This window comes from Gorilla gorilla, chromosome 2 (assembly GCF_029281585.2).
Source record: "Gorilla gorilla gorilla isolate KB3781 chromosome 2, NHGRI_mGorGor1-v2.1_pri, whole genome shotgun sequence".
NCBI classification, from domain to species: Eukaryota; Metazoa; Chordata; class Mammalia; order Primates; family Hominidae; genus Gorilla; species Gorilla gorilla.
The window spans coordinates 135,992,797-136,013,081 of NC_086017.1; the positions used below are offsets into that span (position 1 = coordinate 135,992,797).

At 48.7% G+C, this 20,285-nt stretch overlaps 1 protein-coding gene across 1 annotated transcript in view; it reads right to left on the reverse strand.

Moving 5' to 3' along the window:
• Nucleotides 1–20,285, reverse strand: part of SLC12A8 (solute carrier family 12 member 8) — a 131,023-nt gene that overhangs the window by 51,594 nt on the left and 59,144 nt on the right. The window contains exon 6 of the mRNA XM_004036210.5: nt 3,467–3,580. Within this exon, the coding sequence (XP_004036258.4) occupies nt 3,467–3,580 (114 nt within the window). The remainder of the gene's footprint in view (nt 1–3,466; nt 3,581–20,285) is intronic.

The following is a 20,285-nucleotide window of genomic DNA, read 5'->3' on the forward strand; positions in this document are numbered from 1 at the left end:
TACTTTTAAGCCATCCTGGCAGAATGAAGGCTTAGAGTCGGACACTGACTCTTTTTGTTTTATAAAAATGAAAGTGACGCACTATTTCTGGCAAATCTGGATTTGTAGACCAGGATTTGACCTGCCACTTCTAAGCCCTAGTTCCAGGCTCATTTCCATGGCCGAGCCTTAAGAAAAGTCAGGCAGGAGGCTGACACAGTGATACAAGTGATATATGAAGCTGGGACCAGAGTGGTCAGGTGGTAGACATAAGGAGAAGTAGAGAGAATCTAGCAACTCTTAGGAGGTAAAATTGACAAGACTTAGAGGGCACTGGAAAGAAAGAGGGAGGTCTGGTCACTGGCATAAGCATTTGGCTGGGTGGAGGTGCCATTTACTGACATCAGGAGTACAGGAGGAGGACAAGTTGAGGGGTAGGTGAGATGGGTTTGGTTCAAACTTGTTTGGTCCAAGATACCCAAGAGAAGATGTCACATGGACAATTGAATGTATGATGTGAAGCTTGGAAGAGAAGTCTGGGCTGGAAGTGTAAATTTTGGAGTCACCAGTTTTGAGGGTGGTTATTCAACAATAAGCATGGATGAGACTCCAAGGAAAATAGTTGAGAAAGAGATGTGAGGGCCTAGGAATAGCTTGAAGATCCCCAACATTGGACAGGCAGGTGGAGGGGATGCACCTATAAAGGCAAGTCAGAGAGTAGGAGGGAGCTGAGAAGCCTGCATCATGGAAGGCAAGAGAAATGCAAGGGGAAGTGGGTTGTTGCTGAGAGTTAAATAAAGTGAGAGACTAAAAATGCACGCTGCATTTAGTAACAAGGAAGTCACTGGTGAAAGAGCCATGTCATTGCCGAGACAGGCTTGCAATTCCCAAAGGAGAGACTGGGAGAGTTGAGTAGGGGATACAAGAATGGACATGGGGAGCCATGTTGTTTGGCTTTGAAGAGGAGAGGGAAAGGCTATTGCTATAAGGAAAAGTGGGATTGAGGAAAATCAATTAAAGATGATTAAAGTTATTGTCTTTTTCATTTTAACAGCTTTATTGAGGTATAACTAACATTCTATAAGATGTACATGTTTAAAGTGTAACAACTTGAAAAGCTTTGCTATATGAATATACCCATAAAACCATCACTATAATCAGGAATACACACACACACGCGCGCGCACACACACACACACAATTTTTTTTTTTGATACAGGGTCTCACTGTGTCACTCAGGCTGGAGTATCATGGCGTGACCAAAGCTCACTGTAGCCTTGACCTCCCAGGATCAAGCAGTCCTCCTGCCACCCACCTCCCACCCCTAAGTAGCTGAGAATCACTACAAGTGATTCTCCTGCCTCAGCCTCCCGAGTTGCTGGGACTACAGGTGCCTGCCACCACGCCCAGCTAATTTTTGTATTTTTAGTAGAGATGGGGTTTCACCATGTTGGCCAGGCTGGTCTCAAACTCCTGACCTCAGGTGATCCGGCTGCCTCAGCCTCCCAAAGTTCTGAGATTGTAGGCATGAGCCACTGAGCCCGGCCAAAGCTAACTTTTTAATCATGTTTTATAGAGACCACAGGGTCTCACTATGTTGCCCAGGCTGGTCTCAAACTCCTGAGCTTGAGGGATCCTCCTGTCTTGGCCTCCCAAAGTGCTAGGATTATAGGCACAAGCCACCATGCCAGGCCAGGAATATATTTTTCATCCCCCCAAAGTTTCCTTCTGCACTTTAGTAATCCCTCCTTCGTGCTCCTCTCACTCCCATTCCCAGGCATCTGTCACTATAGATTGCATTTTCTAGAACTGCATATAAATGGAGATTTATACAATCATATTTATTTGCTCTTTTTTTGGTCTGACTTATTTTACTCAGCATAATTATTCTGAGATTCACCTATATTGTTGTGTGTATCGATAGTTATTTTTCTTTGTTTAGAGACACAGTCTCGCTCTGTCGCCCAGGCTGGAGTGCAGTGGCGCCATCTCAGCTCACTGCAACCTCTGCCTCCCAGGTTCAAGTGATTCTCCTGCCTCAGCCTCCTAAGTAGCTGGAACTACAGGCATGCACCATGCCAGGCTAATTTTTTTTTTTATATATTTTCAGTAGAGATGGGGTTTCACCATGTTGTCCAGGCTGGTCTTGAACTCCTGACCTCAGGTGATCCACCTGCCTTGGCCTCCCAAAGTGCTAGGATTACAGGTATGAGCCACCACGCCTGACCAGTTATTTATTTTTATTATTGAGTGGTTTTCTATTGTGTGGCTACATCATAGTTTATTTATGCACTCACCTGTTGATGAACATTCAAGCTATTTCCAGTTTGGGACTATTAAAATTTAAGCTGCTTGGAAGTTCATGTACAAATCTTCATATGAACACAGGCTTTTGATCCTCTGCAGTAGATAACTAGGCATGGAATAGCTGGATGTAATTTTTAAGAAACTGTCAAACTTTTTTCCAAAGTCACCGCACCATTTTACATTCCCTTCAGCAGTGCATGAGGGTTCTGGTGTCTCCACATCCTTGCTAACACTTGTATGGACAATCTTCTCAATCTTAGACACTCTAGTAGCTTCTCCTTCTTTTTCTGTCCCTATCCCATTTGGGGTGGGGACAACAAGTAAGGAAATGGCCATATGTAGGAGGGCAGAGGGAAAGGAGAGAGAGACAAGGAGACAAGACAGATATCCTCTGGCCATCAATACTCTCTTGATCAAGAGTGAAATGCTTTTCTCTCTTCATTAAGAGTCTGTTCCCTGGGGACAAGCCCCGTCACTAGCAAATGTTATTTTTTATGGAGCATCTGGTCAACATGTTAGCTTATTGCCTTCCAGGCCAGGGACCCAAGCATGGGGCAGGAGCCCTACAGGGACCTTGGCTGTGGGAGGCTCCTCTACAGTCACTGCAGAGCAGGAACTTGGGGAAGGGAGGGTAAGGAGATTCATTCCTCACCCCTGCGATACTGGTTTGGCTCACACCTGATACAGCAAGAAAACATAAGACAATAGTGTTTCTCTGTCCTCTGGGAGAAGATGTGCTGGTACGGGTAGGGGGAAGGGAAGTTTCTATTCCAGGTATGCACTTATTCCACCTGTGGAAAGAGCGGCTTGTCCTGCTGAGGAATCCGTCCTGTTCAGCCCTATGAGATATGTATCCTTTCTATGAACAAAAGGTGTCAATGTGTAAGGAGTGAGGAGGATTAAATCATATCGAAGGCCTTCAGTAAACTCTGTTAAAATAATATATTTTTATATTTGAGGCCAGGGGTTCAAGACCAGCCTGGGCAACATAGTGAGACCCTGTCTCTACAAAATACATACATAAATAGATAAAATAACAAAATTTTAGTCAAAGCTAAGCCCATATCTAAAGTTGGATATACATACCAAGAGCACCTGCAAGCCAATGATGATGCTAAATTTTGGAACCAAGAATGTATACCCCTAATTTGAGAGTGAAAAAGAACCCGGATTACAATACCTGTAGCCGCTGGGAAGAAAACCCCAAAGACAGTGAAAAAAGATTCCCCCGGGCTGTAATCGGGCAGCGTGTTGTTCTGTAGCAGTTCGGGTGAGTATCCAATGAAACCATGTTCTGAAATAATGCAATGGAGAGCAACGTGAGCCCAGTGAGAAGACACAGGACACATTTCCCTAGATTATGGTACTATTTCATATATCGCTTTAAATATTGGAAAGGTAGGGGCATGTATGTGACACACAGCGACAGAGCGGGTCTGCAGAACCATCTACCTTCCCACTTCTAGGGTTGACTTTTGTGTGCTGATCCCATAGACACAGGTGGATGACATAACATGAAAGGAAGCAGTGGTTACTTCTGGGAAGGGGAGCATTTCCATCTTTTGCTTCATAGACTTTAATATAGCTGAAATATCTTTCAATGAGCATGTATTTATATGTTTGTTTTCCATTTAAAAAATTAATCGATATTTGCAAGTTACTTCTGTACTCGAAAACCTTCCACGGGTCCCTAATACCTACAGAATCAAGTCCAAACTCCTATCAAAGCCTCCACAACCTGGCAACAGCCACCGCTCCCTACTCATCCCTTGCTTTTTCTCCTCCCCAGCAGCCACACCCTGAGGAAGGCCACCCACACCCACCCCCATGCCTTCGTTAGGCAGTCTCCTGGCCTTCCAGACTCTTCTCCCACATCTCTAAGCATCATAGTGGGCCAACTCTTCAAGCTCAGCCCAAATGGTGCTCCTTTGGGCTTTATAAGCACTCCCTAATCAGAATCTATTCCTCCCTCCTCACTGCTCTTGACGCTAGGTCTGGCCACAGTAGGACTTTCCCCAACTAAACTCCTTGAGGCACGAAATCCAGGTCTGCAGGTCTCTATCCCCCAGAGCCAAGCACTGCACTGGTGCACAGTAGGTAGGTTGCAAATATGGGTCACGCTGAAAAGAACCTTTCTCTTAGATCTCTCAGCCTATGGACACATCTCGCTTCCACACTTTCAATTTGACTTGTTCACAGCCTACTTCATAGCAGGAACATCTCAGATCTCATTTCCTCAAAGCATTTTAAACATTTTTGTACATCGACTTTAACAAACTTTTTTCAAGTGGTTTCAACCCTGCAGGCACGTTGCTTCTTTGTCAAAGGAGGTCACTTTGAACAGCATCTGTGAACATGCTAGTGGGCTGTGGAATTTTAAGACACAAGTCAAGTGTTCTTGGTTTCAGGAACACCCAGGATATTCAGCCTCTGCTTCTGAATCTTGTCTCTGAGGAGTTGGTTTGTTCCTATTAACTGTCGTCCAAGAGAAGCCAATCCCTGCTCCTTTTCCCTCAACCCCTGTAGTCTCGTAGGATGGGTATTCAGCTGTCACTCCATAGCCAACCCTAGGGTTTCAGGGACAGAATTTCCCCAAGCCTCATCCTCCACCCGCTCGGAGCTTAATTACAGCCCAAGCTTCCATCCACAAAAGAAGGCTCCTGCCACTCTGATGAGTCCAATGAGGTCGCCCGCACTTCACACAGCTTCCAAGATTCATAACTTCATAAGAAAAATATTTTTTTAAAAAAATAATGAAATGAAAGCTCAGGGAAGCACAAGGGACCCTTGGGAGTCCAGTCAGGACTTAAATCATTGTCAATTGCTTTATTTTGCCTGAACACAGAATTTGGTCTGGCATATTCAATCCCAAGTGCTGTACAACTTTTCTGAATGGTTTGGCATCTTTGTAGCTGGCCCTCCCCTCATTAACAAAAAAGCAATAATAGCTAAGTTAACTTTAGCTTATCCGCTGGCTGACCTCACTGATGAGTCTTAAGGAGGAGAAAACCAGCCCAGCCTGCCTTGGAACCGAGCTCAGCCAAGCTGGACTAATGTGCAGGTCGGAAAGCACATCTGAGCGGAGGGCTGTGTGTGCCCGGCAGGCCCGCCTCGCAGGACAGAAAACACTTCATCAGGCGTATTCATCTCCAAGGGCCCAAGGGCGGCCCTGACACAGGGGAATATTTGGTCACTGAGCCTGAAGGGCTTTGCCCTGGCCAGCCTGAAGGTTCAGAGGGATTTCAGGCCCAATAGATGAGTCACTGGGAAGCCTTTTCTCTGCCCATCCCTTCAGCAAGACCCACAGGCTGAGATAATGAGTCACTTGGCTCCCTCGTGGGCCTGCCTCAGTTGCCATCTCTTGCAGGGCCAATGAGAAACGCAGCCCTGCCACATTCACAAAGTGCACACTCACGCTGACACGCTCACGCTCACACTCACGCTCACGCTCACACTCACGCTTACACTCACACTACTGCTGGCCCAGCCTGCTCTGGGCTGAAGCCAAGCTCAGTTCTGAATCTTGCTCAAGGAAATAGTCTTAACTTTGCAAAGAACGCTATGGACAAAAATATGTGTCAATGCTTTGTTTACAAAAATGTAAAATCGGGGGAGGGGCCGGGTGCAGCGGCTCACGCCTGTAATCCCAGCACTTTGGGAGGCCGAGGCAGGCGGATCACTTGAGATTAGGAGTTTGAAACCAGCCTGGCCAAAAGGTGAAACCCCATCTCTACTAAAAATACAAAAATTAGCCGGCCGTGATGGGGTGTGCCTGTAGTCCCCGCTACTCTGGAGGCTGAGGCGAGAGGATTGCTAGAACCCAGGAGGCAGAGGTTGCAGTGAGCCAAGATTGCACCACTGCAGTCCAGCCTGGGCAACAGAGCAAGACTCCATCTCAATTTTTTTAAATTTAAAAATACATAAAAAATGAAAAAAATCAGAGGAGGTTCTAAGTGTTTATGTGGAACTGATACATTTTAAATGCTTACAAAGGGTTTTTAGTATAAGAGAAAACTGTCCATGTTATATATACTATATGCTGATTCAGAAAACTGGATGCCATTTATAGTATAAATACAAAAAAAGGTGTATTAATCTATACATGTAAGAAACAGCTAGAAGAAAACACACCGAAATACTAACTGTGGTTGTTTGTATAATGCAATTACAGGCAATTCTTTTACTTTCTTTTTTTATTTCTACAAAACATCCACATTTAAGTTAAAGGGCTGAGTGCAGTGGCTCATGTCTGCAATCCCAGCACTTTGGGAGGCTGAGGTGGGAGGATTGCTTGAGCCCAGGTGTTTTAGACCAGCCTGGGCAACACAGAAAGACCCCTTCTACAAAACACACACACACACACACACACACACACACACTTAGCAGGGCATGGTACTAGCTACTCAAGAGGCTGGGGTGGGAGAATCACTTGAGCCCAGAAGGTCAAGGCTGCAGTCAGCTGTGACTGTGCTACTGCACTCCAGTTTGGGTGACAAAATAATTTTTTTAAATGAACATAATCTACTTGTCATCAAAAAATATCTTTTAGGAAAACAAACAAAACATCCCACAATTGAAAGCCCACTTTCTCGGCAGCTTTTCTATGTATGAAGAGCTTTTCTTTCTTTCCGTTTGTACTCTGTTTCCCAAAATGACTTGAGTGGCTTATGAGAAAAACATAAACAAGACAGGAAAAATAAAATAAGGACCAAAGAAAGAAAGAAACTGAGCAAAAGAGAGAGAGGGTGAGAACACCCCCAGTCATACCTCCATGACCCACAGTCTGAGGCCTTATTCAGAGAGAATTTTCTAACTCTTTGACCAAGCGCACTGAGGCAGGGCATTGGATCTGGTGGCCCATCCCTCACATGGGCCACTTTCCAGTGGACAACAAGGAGCCCCCAAAGCTGGCACAGTGGACCCTGCCTCATTTCCTCTGCCCCTATTTTCCCAGGCCCTTATGACTTGCACCCCTCACCTATCACCACCCCACCTCACGGTCCCCTGTCCTGAGCCAGTCCCCAAAGAGTCTTGCTCACTGGTCCCCATCCTGCCTGCTGGGGCCTGGGTCTCTTTCCCACACCCTGAACCTGGTGGCCCACCCAGACCTGAGGCATGGTTGACTCTCTGTTGGGCTTATGCAGAGTGGGTGCCCAGGGGAGGCACTCATGTCTCTGACTGGCCGGTACTGGCTAGCTAAGCACGGTGTGAGGTCAGTGGGTCACACCCAGGGTAGGGCTGAGGTCCATGCCACCTGCTATGCCCTCTGACAGTGGCTCTTAATGCCTGACTTGCTGATGCCCAGAACAGAAGTTCCTAATTCTTTTAGTTGCCCCCATTTGAGAGTCTGATGAAAACCATGGTCCCTGTCCCCATAGACACCACATTTTGCATATCATTTTGGGAGAGGGCAGATTTCTGAAGCCTCTCTGGAGAGCATGGACCTTAAGTTTCGAGACCTCTACTCTAGCAGCTACATCTGCACGTGAGATTGTCCCGCCAGGAGGCACCTACAACTTCCCAAGCCCTGATTGCCACCATGCCCTGCCTCAGAGTGGACAGCAGCCCTGAGAGTAACATAGCCAATAATGTCTTCATGCCACAGTCCTTGCCAAGCAATGGCCAGGACTGTGTGCACAGAGATTGTGCAGGTCACTCCAAGGACACCACAGGGCAACCTCACTTCTGAAAATAATGCTGAGCGACCAGTGACTGAACCCTTCCTATGTGCCAGCCACTGAACAACAAGACCTTACAATGTCATACTTGTAGGACGACTAACTGAGGACACTGAGGCTCCGGAACGTGAAAAAGCTTGTCCGAGGGTTACATAGCCAGATCTGCCTGTATTTCACCCACTGCCTCTCCCGGTGGCAGAAGCCAGGCCTCTCTCCACGAGGTGGGTTCCCAGGCCCTGGCACTGCACCCCCTTACAGCACAGGTTGCCTTTCAGCCCCAGGAAACATGCCCACAGAGATCATGGCATCTCCCCCGGCCCCATCTGTGTAGGGCAGGCAGGAGTCCTATCCTGTGGAACACCATGTGCCTACCGGTATGCAACTGGCTGGAGCTTACACAGCTGGGAGGACACAGCCTGTCCTGGACCCCACATCTGAGTGAATTCAGGTCTCCATCTACCACACTGACCCTCTGTAATCCATCCCAAAGTCATTCCCCAGGAATTTCCTTTTTTTTCTTTTCTTTCTTTCCTTTTTTTTTCTTAAAGAGGCGGGGTCTCGCTCTATCACCCGGGCTGGAGTGCAGTGGCACTATCGTAGCTCACTGCAACCTCAAACTCCCAGCCTCGAGCAACCCTCCCACCTTGGCCTCCCAAAGCACTGGGATTACAGGTGTGAGCCACCACGTCCAGCCTCCCCAGGGATTTCCAACACTTGTTTCTTGACCTCAGAAGAGTCTCTTTGCCTCTCTGTTGGGCTTTCAATTCCTCTGCTGGTGAAACTGAGTCTTGTGGTCTGGGGTCCTGTCATCTGACATCTTTCAACTCTCAAAGGCCTGGGATGCCTGGGGCCTGCAGCTGCTGCGTGTGAATGGATCTGGGTTTGACCTGAACATCTGTTTCTCTATCCACGGAATAAAAATACTTTGGTCCAGTTTGAGCTGTATGCTTTTAGGAAGAACAAAAACAAAAAGGGGGGTGGGGTGGGGTGTGGGTAAGAGAGAGAACAAATGACAACAAGACCCAGGCAGGAACAGGCAGAGGGAAAGTCCTTGAAGCTCTGTCTGCAGAAAGGCTTGATCTTTCCACCCAGAATTCGGGTAACTCAGGCTTCTTGTGATGTGGCCAGTGGGCTGTGGCTCTTCAGGGCCCACCATCTGCTCCCAAGGGGTGCTCGTGGGAGCCTACCCTCCTCCCCTTAGCCAAAGGCAGGCAGCGGGGGTCACTGGTGGGACCGAGAGCTGCTCCAGCAGGGCTGCTTGGGGTGCCCAGCAGCCGGGCATGGGACCCTTGCCCTGGGTAGGCGGCTGCTGGGGGGCTCTGGGTGGCACCTGCGGTGCCCCCGACATCCCCTCCCCCCACGCCGCTGGGGGCTGCTGAAATTAGAAGAGGGAGTCGGGAAGTCATACCCCTCCCTGTGGGCGTCGGGTTGCACTGTTGACTAACTTAGAAAGCGAAATTTCTAAAAATGATGCTGGGGCTGCAGGCTGCGGGCTGCGGGCTGCAGGCTGCTGCCGCGGCGGGGGCTTCCGGCGGCGCTCTCTTCTGGGTCCCCCACCCCTGGACCAGCGACCGACGACCAGCCAGACAGCCCTTTCCTGGGAATGGACAATGGGAGAGGCTGGCGCAACCGAGAATAGCCAGCGCGGAGGAAGGGCTCCGGACGGAGCTAGGAGGGTGGGGCTCGGAGGGCGCAGGAAGAGCGGCTCTGCGAGGAAAGGGAAAGGAGAGGCCGCTTCTGGGAAGGGACCCGCACGACGACGCCCGAAGGGCGTCGGGGGAAGTGGTAGGCCCCGGAGACTGCGCGAGGCTCCTCAGCAAAGGAAGTGGGCGCGGCGCGCACGCAAGACCTCGCACCCGGCCTCGCGCGCCGCCTCTGGACAGCCCAGCGCCTCTCAGCACCTGTACCTCGCCAGACGCGGCCTCACTGAGACGGGGATCTGCAGCCAATCCGAAACTGCCTGACCCTGGGGGTCCGCGGAAAGGGGAGGAAGGGGAGTGTCCACGGGCCCCATCCTGCCACTTGTCACCCACAAGAGTTCCTTCCCAAGCAGCCCCACCCTCGCCCGGACACTTACTCAGATACTGCCCAGCCCCAGATGGGCTAAGAGGCACAGAGATGAGCAATTAAACACAGCAGGCCTGGCCTGCCTGGGCTGGGGATGGGGTTTTTCTTCTGGGAGCTGCAAAGGGTGAAGCAGTTACAGGTTATCAGGGAGGAGCCCAGTCAAAACTGAACTCAAGGAGCATAGATTTGGGAGAATTCCCTGCCATGCTTATCCTCCCTCGGCGTGAAGCACAGGGCCCCCTTCCAGGCACAAGGACCCTGAAGATCTCTGGGTGGAGGAAGGCAAGAACAGTGGCAAAATCAGGAATCAGGACACCTGGGTTCGGGCCCTGGTTATGCGAGGACTCACTGTGGGACTGTAAACAAGCCCTTTTCCCTGGGAGCTTTGAAACGCAAATTTTGAGTCAGCGAGACTGGCATGGGCCAGAGACCCAGCCTTCCTAATGAGCTCCCCGGAGATGCCACGCTCCTGCCTGCAGATCGAACTCTCAATAGCACAGTACGAGATGATTTTTCAGAACCCTTCTAATTCTGAAGTTTTCCCAGCCAGAAGCCCACTCTCAGGCCTCTCAGGACACACTGTCCAAATACACAGTTGGTTTCCAATGGCAGAGGTAAAATCCCAAACCAGCTTCCATAACATGCCCTCCTCCCTTCCCTGACTCTGTGATTGTTGATACAGGATGTGCTCCAGAACCGTGAAACAAGCTCACTACCACAGTTTCATATGTTAATAAAACCTTACTGGCCGATAATGAGAGATTACATGGAAGGGCAGAGAGATGAGGAAACCTTCATGGTCTAATTCATTGGCCTGTTTTAACAACTGAGGAAACTGAAGTGCAGAGCTGGAGCCAATTGTTCAAAAGACACGCAGAGTCAAAAGGGGAACAGTAACCCTAATTGGGAGTACAGTTTGGAGTCCAGATAGTATCAAGCCCCAATCTGTTGGGCTCTCCCATTGAACTGGGTCATAACAATCCTGGTACAACTATTGGTGTTCAATAAAAGTGTTTTGAAATAGAACTGAATCGGGCTGTATTGCGTTGGACTGTTTTGAAATTAAACTGAATTGGGCTGTATTGCTTTGTATTGATCACTGCCTGGAGATTTGGAAGAGGAAATAATGATAGGTTTCGAAGAGGCCCCCAAAGAGTCCTGGGCGTGAGCCTGGCGTCTTCCTCGGACCACAGTCTCCTCTCTGGCTTCAGCCCTATTGACTTTGGTCCTGCAAAGAGAGGGTGGAGAGAGGATGTGCACAGGGTTTCCAGCCTAAGACCCCACCCAGAGAGAAAATACACAGAGGGAGGGCTGGGCATTCCAACAGTGGCCAGAAGGGAAATCTGAAGTGGGGCTTGACCTGCCCAGAGGGCCAGGGGAGTCCCGCCCAGCCTGCCTAGAAAGGAGCAGCCTAGAGCCCCTGCCTGGCCATGGGGAGAGCCTCCACCCTGTGGGAGGACTGGCTGTTGCGAAACAGTGGGAAGGACCCCCAGGGCTGGGCAACCCAGGGGATGAAAGGCCAGACTGGGGGATGTCAGGGCAGCCTCCCTGGCCTGGGAGGGAAGGGGCTGAAAGTGTCCCGTAACAAGAGCAGCTCCTGCCATGCCCTGCGGTCTAGGAGGGCAGTCCCGGGGCTCTTTCTGAGCTAAGGATTCCTCATTTGTGAAAGGAAAAGATAAGCCTTTTCTTCATGAAGAATGGTTTCTAATAACCAAGAAATTGTTCCATCTGCTAACACGGGCTCTATTTTAAATGCTTAATGAATCTTTTCTCATAATGGCCTTGGGGTCAGTAAGCTGAGATGAGATTTTTGCCTAGAGAGGCCTACAGCGGAAAGAGCTGTCAAATGCCCAAGAGTGTGAAAAGAATCTGACTTGAGGAGACACTAGGTTCTCACCTGGGCCCCAGGAAACAAGAGGCATCTTGGGGTGAGAACAGTGCTGTCTACTTCCGCTGCATACCATTCGTTCCAAGTGCTTTACCGTATTAACTCATTGAAGCCTCACATGAGGTAGATGGATTTTTTTCAGGGGAGGAAACTGAGGCACAGAGAGGCAACTGGGATTCAAACGTTGTGCTGCCACTGCTGCGGCAGTGCTTGTCCAAGGCTGCAGGGAGTCTTGGACGAGTGCCAGGGGCTCCAGCTGCTCCAGCTGGGACCCTGCAGAGGGGTCCAGAGGGACCTGGCCCCAGCCCAGCCCACAGAGCCCCCACTAGCCTACCCTAGAAAGGAGCCCTGAGAAAGGAAAATCTGGCCTCCTTATCTCCTGGGGGAAAGGAATGCACTCTCCCTCCTGCCAGGATAAGGGGCTGTTTTAACGGGAAGTCTCCACCCTGGCTGTGGGTTCCTCCCAGCCACCACTTATTCCTTCTGGCTGTCTCTGCCTCTGGCATCCCACTTCCCATGCTTCAACTCCTGACCCCTGACACCCCCAAAATAATCCTAACTCAACTCATGGCCCCCTCAAATCAGCTGCCCCTGCACAGCTCCAAGCTGGTCAAGAAGTCTCCCCTGCCCCACTGTTGCTTGGATATCCTCTCCAGGCAGGCAGCTGAGAGGGGGTGGAAGGTCAAGTGACCCCTGCAGGGAAGGGGCAGTCAGTATCAACACACTGATATGTAAGCAGAGCCCCCCTCCTGCCAAGCACCAGGCTGAAAATATTCACATGCTCAGACCCCTTCCCCACCAAGTTCTGAGGCCATGGGCAGCTCTCCCCCACCCCAAGTCCTACCCAAGAAACAAAGCAGGGCCTCCCTCAGAATGCCATGGCTAAAGATTCAGTATCATAGAACTGTAGAAAGTTAGCATCACAGCAGTCTTTAGCCTCAAATCCATTTTACAGATGGGAAAGCTGAGGCCTGAGAAAGGAGACGCGTACGTCACAAAGTTAGCAGCTGCTCAGGGGAGACCAGAACACACTGTGGGCAAGCCCTTGTCTAATATGTCCTATGGGTCCCCATCTCTCTGCTGTTACTGGCTGGCTACTTGCCTGTTTTTTCCACTAGACTATGAGCCAGGTGGGGGCAGGCACCATGCTCTCTTATTTTCTGGGGTGTCTCTGGCACCTAGCCCCAGGGGACATGCAAAAAATATAAAACATTAATAATAACAAACAATGGAAACAACCCAAATGTCCATCCACAGATGAATGGATAAACAAAATGTGGTATATCGATACAATGGAATATTATTCCACCATAAAAAGGAATGAATTTCTGATACATGCTACAACACAGATGAACTTTGAAGACCTCATGCTAAGTGAAAGAAGCCAGATGCAAAAGGACAAATGTTGTATAATTCCCCTTACAGTAGCTCCCCTTTATCCACAGGGCATCCTTTCCAAAACCCTCAGTGGATGACTGAAATGGCAGATAATACCAAACCCTATATATACTATGTTTTTTCCTATATATACATACCTGTGATCAAGTTTAACTTATAAATTAGGCTCAGTAAGAGACTAGCAACAATGACATAATAAAATACAATTATATTATAATAAAAGTTTTATGAATGTGGTCTCTCTCCCTCATCTCAAAATATCTTTTTTATTCTTTTCTTTCTTTTTTGAGACTGGGTCTTGCTCTGTCACCCCATCTGGAGTGCAGTGGCACGATCACGGCTCACTGCAGCCTCCACCTCCCAGGGCTCAAGTGATCCTCCCACTTCAGCCTCCCGACTAGCTGAGACTACAGGCTGGCGCCACCATGCTCAGCTAATTTTTTATATTTTTTGTAGAGACAGGGTCTCACTTTGTTGCCCAGGCTGGTCTCAAGCCCCTGAGCAGAAGCAATCCTCCCACCTTAGCCTCCCAAAGTGCTGAGATTATAGGCATGAGCCACTGCGCCTTGCCCAAAATACCTTATTGTACTATACTATTTTCATCTATTTTTGGACCACTGTTGACCGTGGATAACTGCAACTGCAGAAAACAAAACTGTAGATAAGGGGAACTACTGCCTATGAAATATCTAGAATAGGCAAATTCAGAGAGGCAGAAAGTATCATAGAACAGAAGTTACTGGGGACGGAGTTTCTGTTTGGGGTGATGACAAAGTTTTGGATGCAAATGGTTAGGATAATTGCACAACAGTGTGAATGTAACTAATGCCACCGAATTGTAGAGTTAAAAAGGGTTAAAATGGCAAAGTGTGTGCTATGGATATTTTACCACAATAAAAACAAAACAAAACAAACAAACAAACAAACAAAACCTCAAGCCATTTCTTTCCACAGCACCCTCCCCAGGGATCCTCAGAGATGGCACCCTGCATCCTTGCTTAAGGCCTGGGCTCCTCCCTGCCGCACAGATGTGGGAATAGAGGACAAAGGGGGCTTCCTGGCCAAGGATGGTGGAAGGTGAGGACAGAGCCACAGGCCCTGCCTACTAGTTGTGGCCTCCCTCGGAGTGCAGTGGCATGATCACGGCTCACTGCAGCCTCCACCTCCCATGGCTCAAGTGATCCTCCCACTTCAGCCTCCCGACTAGCTGGGACTACAGGCTGACACCACCATGCCCAGCTAAGTTTGTACATTTTTTGTAGAGACAAGGTCTCTGTTTGTTGCCACAGGGAACACCTCTTCGCACCACTGGGAGGTCCTTCCTCCACAAGAAGCGGGGCGGGGAAGCTGCCCAGCAAGCCATCTGACCACCAGTCACCAATGTAGGCAGAAATCACTGTGTGCTCAGGGGTTTAGGTGGAAAGGACCGTTGTGCTCGGGAGTTTGCCGACGTCTGGAATCCTTGGAGTTTTACTCAAGGGCAAGGTGCGTGAGAATTTGCAGCAAAGCCGTCAAGAAACACAAACTGCAGCGTCTCAATATCAAGCACGCCCAACTTCCAGGGAAGACTTCCGCAAAATCAAGGGCGCTGTTGTCCTAGTCCTAGGGTCAACACATGTTCTCATTTTCAAAACTTTCCTGGTCACTGGGACCCAAGGCCTGGGAGCAGCATTTAACCTGGGGTGCCACTAAATGAGAGCTGGCCTTGAGTGAGTGTGCCTTTAACCCGGGCTGCCCTGGGCTACTGCCGTATCACCTGACCTTGCAGCTTCAGGCTGCACTCCGCTTCCCTCTGTGGGGCTGGCAGGGGCACTCTGCTCTCAGCCTTCTAGCTCTGAGAGGAGAAAACCAGAAGTGGCCCCTTCCTGTGCTTCTGTGTGTTCCTTTGCAAGCCGTTGTGTGCCTTTTCTGCAGGCGCTTATGGAGAGTGAGGTGTGTTTGTACCATCTCCCCGTCACATTAGGAATCCTCAAGGTCAGAGACAAGTTCCCTCCTCCCTCCGGATCCCCTCCTCATCCCCAGGTGGCTGCAGTCACTGGGGTGCTGGATGAGTCCAGTGACCATACATCCTGCCCTACATCCTGCCTGGACAGCCTGGGAAGTGTTTTGATGACTGATCAACCCAGAGAGCACGAGGGGAGAGCAAGAGGAGGAGAAAGGATGCTGCTGCTCCTGACTGAACGTGATTGAGGTGCCCCAGGAAACTACCTTGCTATGCAAAGTATGGTCCCCAACCGGCGGCATTGGAACCTTCATTTTAACAAGATCCCCAGATCCTGAAGCACTGCCTTAGAGTATAACCCAGGGCCTCCAGGGATCTATTCTTCCAGGACAAGCAATGATAATGACAATGATTATTTATTGAGTACCTACTTTGTGCCAGGCATGACACTAGGCCTCTTATAAACATTATCTTATTTTATGCTTTGGCAACCTAGCGAGGCAGGCGTTATTACCTGCTTTTCAGAAACAAAGAGAGCAGGTCAGAGAGGTTAACTACCTTGACCAAATCTATGCAGCAAATTATAGCTGAGCTGGAACTTGAACCTGGAGGTCTGACTCCAAAGCCATGTCTCTGACAACTGTAGTATATGTGATGCAATCTATCACATTAGGCCAACAATGACAGCCACTTGCCAATTCTCTATGGGGCCCAGAGATTTAAAGGCAAATGCAATCCCCAGGGAGATGTCTAGAGGCTGCCCCATTGCCTAGTGCTGGCCTGGGGTGTGGGCACCTATGTGTTGGGGTTAGGTCAACCCTGTGGCAGAGGCCTCAATATTTCTTCAAAACACAACCCTGAAGATGAAGGTGCATGCCTCAGTCCCCAGGGAGCATGAAGATCCAGGCAAGAGGGACATGTAAGTTGGATTGTGAGCAGGCCTGGAAGCTCTAGCACTGGCCTTGTCTGGGCCCTGGAGTGAGGGTAGTGGGGAGAAGAGTGGGGTCGGGGGCCCAAGTGGGTCCTTTGTATATTATTTAACTTTCAAATTTGCAATTTGGGGCATCATCTCCTGCCAGCCTCAGGAGGCGGCACTCTCCTGCCAGCTCCACCTCTGGGTTCACTCCCACCCCCGACCCTCAGCCAGCACTCACAGGCTGCTCGCACCACAGAGCCCACTCTCTGCACGCCCACTGTCAGCCCAGGACTTCCTGCCTTGTTCTCTGGGTCTGTAGCTGGCCGCCTCGCTCCCCACCCAAATGTGAGTGAATTGAAGGCACATATCCCACTTTGTGCTTTATACAGACCCACCATCCTGCCTCCTACCCCAGGAGGTACCCCCAAAATGGTGAAGCCAGAAGTGCCTTCAGGGACCCTTCTACAGTCACATGGAGAGTAATCTGCAAATTCCCCACAGCCAGGGGACACCTGCCACGTGCAATGAGAGGAACACAAACCAGCAGCGGCGGGGCACAGGCAGGATGTGTCGGCCCACCCCTCAGCGGTCACCCACCGCTTCCTCGGAACTCCCAGCTGCTCAGGGCTGAGGTGGGCGAGGCTCAGAAGTGTGGAAGGGCCCTCCCCAGCTGGTGACTTCATGTGTCAGGCATCCATACCCGAACACCCAGCCAGGGAGTCGGGCCAGCCCATCCCTCCTGCTCACAGAGTCACAGAGTGGGAGCAGACTCAGGGGTCGAAGCTGGGCAGCGCTCGCTCGCACTTCCTTCTGCAACCTTGACCAGGTCCCATGGCCTCTTCAGCCCATGGCTCCTTTCTCTGATCCCCAGGCCAAAGCCAGCAAATGAGAATAATCCAGTAGAGACAGCTGGGTTGTGGGATCAGGGTAGGGGCTCAGAGCCAGGGGTCTGGGATTCTGGTCAGTCAGTTTTTCTTCATCAGAATCAATCTCAGAACAAGAGGGAGGCCTAAGGCATGCCTGCTGCTGGCCAGGGGTGATGGGGACCACTGCCCACAGAAAGCCTTCTAACAAGGGCTGGATCCAAACAATCAAGGAACAAGGATGCCTAAAGCATTAGTTTCTCACCTAGCTAGAGAAATATTAAATGTGCAACTCACATAATTTTACAAACAAGAACCACCAACATAAAATAAGTGGAATATTGAAAATATTCAACAGGTAGAACAAGTCAAAGAACATGCTTTGCTTCCTATTCAGGCCAGGAAGGGAGAGAAAGAGAAGAAATGGAAGGCGAGGAGGGATGGGGAGATGGCAAAGTGGGGGCAGAGGGGAAAAAGAGAGACAAAAGGATTGGGCAGAAAAAACAGAGAGAGACAAGCATAAAGGAAGAAAGGATGAGGCAGAAAGAAAAGAGGAGGGAGAGCAGGTGGATTTTGGGGAATGCTGGACAATTAGTCAGGCTTGGTCTGCAGAGGCTCAGAAATCCTTACCTGGACATGAGCCTTTGTTTATAATTCTTCACTGTTCTAACCCTGAAAAATACCTCTGTTCTAATCCTTAATCTTTCCCCCTTCAGGTCAAGAATGCCTTTGAGAATCTGGCAGTAGTTCTGAACCCTGTCTTAGAAAAATACACTTATTTACATACAATTTTGCATGCAACTTCAGGGGCTCAAGGACTCTATGTTAAAAATACTTATTCTAGAAGCTCCACTCTGATTGGGAGACCCATAATGGGCAAAGCAAAAACACCTCAATTGCCAGATGAAACTAAAATGAGGGTGGGATGTGTTGTATTCAAGTCTTCACATTGAGCTTTAATTATACCATTGGCTTCACTGACAGAATTTAGGGCCTAAGCACCTTCTCCTGGTTACTACCCCAACAGTCATATTGGAAGCAAGGCTGGTTACTCCAAGGGGTCCATTGTGTACATGGATGATTATTTCGCAGTAAGGGGCCTGTCAAAGACAGGTAACAATGTGTGAGTCAAATTAACCCTTTACAGATCAATAGGATTAGTAAATCCCATATACGTAGTAGTTTCCAAATCTGAATGTACATAAGAATTTCCAGTATGCTTATCTAAAATGTAGATTACTAGTCCAAAATTCGAGAGTATGGATCAGACTGTTTTTCTAATGAGTTTCTAGATAATTCCGATACAGGAAATCTCCAAACCAAACGCTGAGACACACTGTTCTCAGAGAACATTGCAAGCCTGAGAGGCTGAGCTTCTGGTCCCACAGGTCAGCTGATTCTCTACTCCTTGCAGTGCGATTCTTGTACACTAGGGGGCAGGACTGAGCACATATACAAGGGCACCGCAAGACGAGGTTTGGACTACTGCGTCAAAAAGGCTACCTTTACAGGGGAAAATAGAATGAGCAATGCAGAACATGAAAGGTATAGTGCCAGGAGAAACCTTCCAAGGGCCTTGAAGACAGTAGTTCCCAGATCTGACTTAAAAATCATGATAAAAAACTACCTGGAGCACTTCTTACAATCCAGATTCCCGGGCCTCAGGCTATCAGGAAACGCGCTCACACACACACACCAAGTTTCCTCAGGGATTCTGATACACACGCAAGTATCACAACTTGTTTGTTTATGGCACTTCAAGCCCAAGGGTATTTTGATCACTATACCAGACCATTATTATAAAGACGCTTCGAAAAACTAAAGTGCCCTTATAATTCTAAAGCAAAAAACAGTGAACATTACCAGGGTTTTCTTCTTCTTTTCTCTTCCTCTTCCTCCCCCTCTTTCTTTTTCATTGAGGAGGCTAACTGGAGAAGGTGGACCACGCTGGAATGCCCTGAATGGGTTCCAGATGGTGAAGTCATTGGCCTCTTGGCCCAACTGTTCCTCCCTTTTCCCTGGAGTGCTGTACAAATATTATCATTTTCTGGCTGTGCAGTGACATAAAAATGGTTGAGAGGCTCTAGGTCAGGTGTAAAAGAAACTCATGGAAAGGGAAGAACAGCTCGGTCCAAAAGAAAAAGAAATTGTGGAGATACTTTCCGATTCTCTGCAAGGTGGAGAATCCCAAATCAGATGCCAAGCTCAGCGTGGATTGGTTTGGGCTCATCATGTTGTCCAATCCCCACTGGGTTTGGCATCTGATCTGGGATTGTGAGGGGGTGGGGTGGGTCTCAAGAGAAATGCTGAAGGGGCAGCCCTGCTTCAGGCTGCTTAGCAGAGTGGTGGCGACAGGGAAACCCAGGCACAGATTGCAGATCCTCCACCCAGGGAGGATGACCACGATAACAAGACTGTCTTACATTTATTTAGAATCTTCCTTTGCCAAGGCAATCGTATTTATAGTAGTTGCTCATTTTGAGTATAACTTTTTAAAAACATTTTGATTTTCTGAAATTTGGATGTCTTACAAGCAACATGAGGACTTAATGTAATGCTTTTTTCCACCTGAAAATTTGGTGTGAATTAAAATTGATGGTGACTTGGAATTGAGGAAATACGTTTTATTACATCATTTAATCTCTAAATAATCTGTGAGGCAGATATTATTATTCTCTATTTTCTACAGGAGGAAACTGACGCTTAGGTGATTTCCCCAAGGTCAAGGATTGAGAAAGTGGCAGAGCCAGGACTAAAATCCAGGTTCCAGTATTTCTTCCCTGATAATGTATGAGCAGATTTGTTCATACACTAGGAATTTGAGATTGCAGAGTAATTGCTCCAGAACTGCTCCAAAAACTGGCTGCCACCCACAGTTACTGGGCCAGAGAAAGCAAGAAGTGACTTTCCTTTTGCTTCAAGTAGAAATTTGAGGGAAAAGAAATAGAAATGTATATAGGTTTGTATGGTGGCTGTTTGTTTGCTTTAGGCCATAACAGAAGTCCCTTGATTATTTTAGGAGCTTCAGAATGTACCATGCTCATTCCTCATACCACGATCACCTCTGGTACGTGTGAGTTTAAAATGGTGCTCATTCGGTCATTACAGATTTACTGTTTGAATTTGTTATTTTATTTACTTTAGAATGCTTTTCATTTTTACCAGTCAGGATTCTAGAGTGTCATATCTTTAAAAGTCTAGCATTTTTATTTCTGCCAGTTCAAGAGGATGCAGGAAGAAGTTTAAC